The sequence below is a fragment of the Lissotriton vulgaris genome, chromosome 9, assembly GCF_964263255.1.
Source record: "Lissotriton vulgaris chromosome 9, aLisVul1.2, whole genome shotgun sequence".
Lineage (NCBI taxonomy): Eukaryota > Metazoa > Chordata > Amphibia > Caudata > Salamandridae > Lissotriton > Lissotriton vulgaris.
In genome coordinates, this window is record NC_141697.1 from 233,512,067 (window position 1) to 233,519,042 (window position 6,976).

The 6,976-nt window shown below is 45.1% G+C and overlaps 1 protein-coding gene across 1 annotated transcript in view; it reads left to right on the forward strand.

The window, feature by feature from the left end:
- The window catches only part of BUB1B (BUB1 mitotic checkpoint serine/threonine kinase B), a 440,231-nt gene extending 438,824 nt beyond the window's left edge, over positions 1 to 1,407 (forward strand). Inside the window, exon 27 of the mRNA XM_086937370.1 lies at positions 790 to 1,407. Coding sequence (XP_086793496.1) covers positions 790 to 961 — 172 coding nt within the window. The 3' untranslated portion in view covers positions 962 to 1,407. The remainder of the gene's footprint in view (positions 1 to 789) is intronic.
- Positions 1,408 to 6,976: the final 5,569 nt, after the last annotated feature.

Here is a 6,976-nt window from a genome sequence, read left to right on the forward strand (position 1 = left end):
GTGACTATCATTTTAGAACAAAGCAATCATCCATTCATTCATGTAATTCCAATAATCACTCTAAATCATTTGTTCCCCATGCCTGCCTTATTTCTCATCTAATCCCTCAAGGGCAGAAAAACCTGGGCAATGATGATTTTTGAAAATAATTGGAAAATTGCTAACCGACTCAAAACATCTGGATAGCCAGATGGTTTTCACATGTAAAGCATCTCTCAACAAAGGTTTTCCAGGGGATTGTGCTGTACATCTTTTGCTTTTTTGTTGTGCAAATCCGTGTTGCGGAGCTGGCCTATCCTCTCCGCCTAGTTGGAGGTCCACAAAACAACTTCTCGTAGTTTCGGATATGCATCTTTTTATCAAGCATTATCATATGGTTCGGCTCGCCCTTATTCATAAATCTTTGGCTTTGATTCTTTTCTGATTGCTATGATCCGTCTACCACTATTCATAATGCACTTTATCAAGGCTCGTTCAGTTTGCAAATATTTAATCCGTCAGAGAATGCTACATACCTAGAAACTTAATTTTCGAATGGATAGTTCAACCTCCCCCTTTTCTCATTTTCAGATAATTTGCATGAAATAACTTTTTCCCTGAAACCTCCGGACGGAACTATGCCCTTTTTTTTGGTGGTGCCAAAATTCCCACATTGACGATATAATCTGCTATTCTTTGGTTGGAGAGGTTTCCTCAGCCCCATCTGATGAGGGGCTATGTATCATGTGCCGAGTTCTGGAGTAATATTGAAACATCACTAACTTGGCTTTTTGTGTTTTTCTCCCACAGTGATTGGAATAATGAATTGTGGACCAAGATATTTACAAAGATACTCAATTCTAAAGGTGAATCCACTGTGTCCTTGCTGCAAGAGCTTAAGGGAGAAATCGGCCAATTGTTGGACAGTGAGTTTCAGGACCCCCTCTCCCAGTCCTTATTTGATCTGCAACTGGTTATTTGATTTGTTCAGAAGCACGTCATTACCCAGAGACGCCATCTTGCCTCTTACGTTTCACGCACTACACGTGATAATCTATCCATTTTCTGAAGAAAAGCTCCCTGAGTGTTTATTCAATGACCTGCTGAACGCCAAATGTAAAACTGTAACTCAACCAGGTTCGGCTAACTGCTTTGACTTGTTTGACCCTTTTAAAGCACTCATAAACCGATCATTGCATTTCAAATTATTTTGCCTTTAAAATTGAACTGTTGCACAACGAATTTTTAACGCCTCCGCTATCCACGGTGATCCTGGACCTTAAAAACGAGAATTCATTAAATATTTGCACAGAATTGGTTCAAGGTGTGTTCCCTGCGTGAGAGCACACTCGTATTTATGATTTTTCTTTATGTATAGTAGTATGTTTCAATTAAATGTTTTGCATAATAAAACGTGTTTGCCAGCAATGCTGTATGAAGTGCAATTCTTTTTGGACCTTGGTAAGGGTGCTGTTATTGTTTCAGGTTAGCCCTTTCGCTGCTAGACTTTGCCCCCTCCCGTGCTAAGCCCTTTTTTTGTCTTTTTGGGATACTTTGCGCTTAGACCTCCAGAACCATTTCTCCACAGAAGCTGTCCACGCCAAATTTGCTTAATTTTTTTTCTTTTCGAACATCCTGGGGGTTGTAAATTTACCCAGGGGTTGTGGATTCCCCTCGACGGGACGAGGAAATGCAGATTCAGTCAGAGGAGAATGAGATCCTGACTGTGGAGGTGAAGTAGTATCAACACCAGTTCTTAGTCAGCTCCAAGGTGTAATTGGGGACCAAAAACACTTTATGGCAGTCCATAGTCAACGAGGTGAACTCCATCGCAGAAGTCAAGAGGACAGTAATGGACTTCAAAAAGCGTTGGCATGAGGTCAAGCACAACACCAAGCAATCGACAGGCAGCACTGCAGACTGGAGGTGGGAGTCCAGCGCCCAAGGAGTTCGATGCCTTGGAGGAACAGCTGTCTGCAGTCACCTGTGAGTAGTCGGTGGTTGAAGTGGAGAGACAGGACAGTGCGACTATGACCAACTACATCAACAGGGTAAGTTACAACAGGGGTGGAGATATGTCATGTCATACAGTCCAGGCACCTATACATCAGCACTTTACCACACCGTGTGCAGGTCAAACGGTAGCCACCAAGGTACTATAGGAATAATTCATAAACCTTTTGTGCTGCCAGTCACTTTTTTCCTTATTAAAAGTGACATACTGGTGGTGCAAAGGGCTTGTAACTAATCCCTTGAAGATATGGCGCTTTCCTCTAACGGGCATACATACCATAATGAAGTGGAGCATAGTGTTACACCAAAATTGGTGACAAGGTACTCTGACAATATAGAAATGCAGGGATCTGTTGTATGCACAAAAATACAACACACCCCTGGGTGTCCATCAGTGCTGTTGTCTTTAAAATTGACTTGTGCCAGCGCGGCCACCCTTTTGCAGTGTTGCTATGGTGTCTGCGCTGCAGTGCCAGATCTGCGCTGCAGTGCCAGATATTAATGTGCCGGCACATAAACAATCCTTTCAGGTGGTTTGTTGTTCATATGTGTGCAACAGAATGCAGCATACATACAAAGAGCAAACTATGAGGAGAAATGTTCAATTGTGTTTACAAGCCCCTTCTGCTGCCGGTGCGTCTTTTTAAATATGAGAAAAAGTGACATACTGGCGGCGCAAGGGGCTTGTAAATGCGGCCCTAGTGTTTACCTGCTCTTAGTTTTTGGTTCTGCCCAAGCCTTGTGGATATGGGATAGTCAAAAATGTACATGCCTGTTGTGGTGGAATGCTCATAGAAACACCCATTGCATGCCTCTTTCATGGTAAGTGAAGGGTGGGAGTTCACAAGGTGGCATTAATCAACGTTAAGTCTCTTCACGCTACATTGTAAATAAGGAGAAGTGGATTTATCCACCAAAATGTTGCTAAAAGGATGTTCTGTTGGCAGTATGGCATTGTATTTATGGCCCTCGCTTTAGTGGTGAATGACACCTATGTACATACATGGAACATGGGCCTTGGGTAATGTCAAATGTGGCTGATTGTACATGCATACTGATTGGTTTGAGCCAAGATGCATCCTTTCAAAAATGCATAGAAGGATCCTATACACTGGAGTATGTCATTCCTGTGCACACCCCTGTGCCACTGTGAAAAGGTCAGGTGTTCACCAATGCAGCCATCCTTGAAGCCTGCTCAAAGTTGTCTGTCTTGCAGCTTGCCTGTTGTCATCATTGCCACTGCAGGTAAAATCACAAGGGGAGGGCATGCTCATTCTTAGTATGGGGTAGTCCTGCGTATGTGGAAATATCCTGGGTTGCATAGATAAAGTGTGTACTGCACCATGACTAGTCAAAATCTTGTCTAAAAGACCCTCCGTAGGATAAGAAAATTTCACCATCACCCAAATAAAACATCAAATGGGGTGCTGCATGACATGTCACCTCGTAACGGCTTGCTATATCAGTCTGTTGTGGCTAGCCACAAATGATGCAAGTGTAGTAGGTACAGGATAAGCCACTCGTCATGGCCACATAACTGTGTGGAAATAAGCTGGTTGTCTGGACCTTTGCCTTCAACGCCTGAGGGATCAATGCATACATACAAGTGTGTGAAAGAAATACATAAGATCTCCCACACCCTGCAGAACACCTACTCTGCACATGGTGAAATATAAAGGATGTCATTGATTTCCATTTGACAACTAGGATAGGTCGTAGCCACTTATTGTTGGCACACAGCCACTAGGCTTCAGGCAAGGAGCTGACTTTCATTTTAATCTGATCTGTGTTTTAATCGTGTCTTGTGCAGTTTTAGTTATTCGACGCTACTCAGTAGAGCGTTCTTACCTTTGGTTGCTTTCTGACTTTCCTGTCCTCCCCAGCTTGTGTTGTTTGTGAGGCGAAAGCCCACACTTTATTCACTTCCTGTATGTTGCTAGTTAGCGGTCTAGCAGCACATTTCCGGTAGGCTATTCAGGCTGATGCCTGCGGTAACATTCCGCAGGCGCGCCAAAAGCAAACGGAAGTTGGCCAGTACATAAACAATACAAGAGATTCATGATAATGTAACGTTGCTTTCAATTACAGAATTTGGAAGAGGATCCCATTTCGGAGGCTAAGGTATTGGAATATCTAGACTTTAGAGCAGGCCTGACAGTTAACAGCGGTCTTAAAAGCAAGTCCTGCTGGTCTCCTAATTTGACAAGTGGTAACAATGTTCAGATTTTTCATAGACTAGGGAATAAGGACTTGGATGAAAGTATTGAAAAACATGGTCCTTCTTTTGGTATCAGGAAGGACAATCTCACTCCCAATGAATGTAATGCTCTCAAATCTTTACAAATGAATTAGGACTTGGTAATTAAAAAGACTGATAAAGGGGGCAACATAGTAGTTATGAAACGACTAGACTACGAACATGAGATCTAGTCCCAATTAAAGGACACCAGTGTTATGAAAGGATACTCCACAATCCGATATTTGCATTAGTGGCCACAATAAATGGATTGCTGAAAGGCTGGCATGATAATTGTATATTAGATGATGATGAGAACTTGTATCTCAAAGTGGACCGCCCTAGGTACCCGTGCCTTTACACAATACTGAAAATTCACAGGGACCTCCCATTTCCACCAGGAGGCCCATTGTTTCAGGCACTGGGGGTCCAACGGAGAGACTGTCACAATTAGATATTTTTCTTGCATTTCATTTTCCCTTTCCATTGCAGAGGATCAAACTGTAGCTCCTGGTCAGCACCCTGTCCCAGACATCAACGCTGATGATAAACCTTCCAACGATCGAACCAGGACACGGTCCAAGAGCTCCTGGACTCCTTTGAAACACCATCTCTGAACCCAGAGAGGGTCAGCAGCGTTCTGACATCTCCACATACCCCACTATACAGCCAACAGGCACCTGCTACCATCACATTCCCAACCCTGGACTTCGAGGCCCCACAGATCACTTTCCAACGGAGTGCAATAGGAGTCTAGCGGGAGTGAATAGATCAGATGTGTGGTTGGAGACCCTGGCATCCACACTAAAGGGGGTCCGTGGGTGCCTCAGTCCTGATAGGGACAACTATGTTACCATCAGAGGCACCTACTCTCCACGGCCTCCAGCAGTCCCTAGCTGGCAACGCTAGTCTCATGACACCGAGGCATCAACAACTGCCCTGCCAAAGTGGCACCAGTGATGTGGCCAAAGAGCTGGAAGGGCAATCTGAAAAAACTTGGTGACCACGACTCCACATGGCAGCCTACCATTGTGGCGTTACTGCTGTGTTCAGATTCTCCTCGCCGCTGTGATGCCTTGTGTTGGCACAGATGAATGCTGCTGCAGCTATGGCAACCGCATCTTCTGCCCTTGATGTGTCTGTCTCCCTTGCCTGCCACATGTACCACTCCACCCTCACAGGAGACACAGCACACAGTGGAAGAAGATGAGGTCGGTACATCTTTTAGAAGGGAAGCCTGTGGTAGCATTAATTTGTGTCAAATGTCCAGTTGTTGCTTAGTCTTGTGATCACCATCATGCCAGGGACCATCAACTATCACTGTCCTCATCTTGTCTTTGCCATGTTCACCTTGGACATTTTTGGACTACCGATTTGGCCATTCCTCCCCAGTGACACTGCAATCATCCTCTGATATTGTCCAATCCCTCTAAATGGCGCTTGACATTTTCCCCACAAGGACTCTGGACATCCACTGGCTAGATACATCCTTTGGAGTTGTTGTCAAATTAACTAGCCCAGAGTGACCAAGTGTGTTTTGCCCATGTAAATAAATGCAATTTCAGTTGCCGGATGTGTGTCATCTGTCACCATGAAAGAAGACGGGTGTCAACAATGACTAATCTGTGTAGCCACTACCTCAAATACAGTATAAATTTGAAACATTGGGACCTTGAAGTGAGAGGTCATAACGTTTGAAGGACATAATGTCTGATGGACATTGAGTGCCAATTCAGTTGGCCACAACATTGTTTAACTGGTAATGTGCCCTCAAAGTGTGTGGAAAAAATCTATTGACAAGTATCATGTCCAAACATGTTAACCAGTGGAAACATCTCATTGGGGTGACCAGCAAATGTAGTGATTGCCTTAGTTCACAAGGCAGCTAACTAAGTACCACCCAACATGACATTACGTAAGAAATTCAGAGGGTGCTCCATTCCTCCAAGGCCTATAGGACAACTTATTTAGCACCCTAACCCCAAGCAATTAGAAAAGGTACATATTGAAATGTACATTGTTTGCTTGTTTGATCGGGTCAATGAATAGGCTGTACGACAGTGTCCTGTCCCTAGATAGTGAAGCCACTCACACATGTTGTGCAATTAATCAAGTTGGGAAAAGGGATTAATAGTCAGAAAATCTGAGAAAATACTGCCACTAATCCCCATAATCTGACACAGTTATCTGTTTATACCAGGCACCTGCAGTAAACGCTACGGCAGAACACAGGGTGTACCCTCTGGATGCCTGGGGTGCGGCGACATTGCCAAAACCACCATCCTGAGGAAGCCGCTGTCGTGTGTCTGGTCCCCGCCGAGCATGGCCTTGGGTCTGTGGTGTAGTTGGTGCCGAGTCGCAGCAGCGGGGAGGCAGAGGAGTGCATCGATCTTCCCGAGGCAGACTGAAGCGGAGCTTGGGGCCGCCCGACAGAGATCGGAGAGGGTGGTGCTACATCCCGTGAGCGGCCTGGACTCAGACCCTCCCCAGATTTGCTGCAGAGATGGCTGAAGCCTGCGTCGTCCTTCCACTGTGGATGGTAGCGACGGTGCGCTGACCTGAAGACCAGGATTACGCCCACTTGGATTACCACTGTGAATCACTTGCATGATCAGACAGAACGTTGTGACAGCGGGTTGAGGAGGAGCGCTCTGCGAGGAACCGTGGGCTTCAGCAGATATCTATGGAAGAGCCCTGGAGGGTATGTCTGTGCATGTGTTAGTGGAGTCTGGTATGAACACTGGCAGC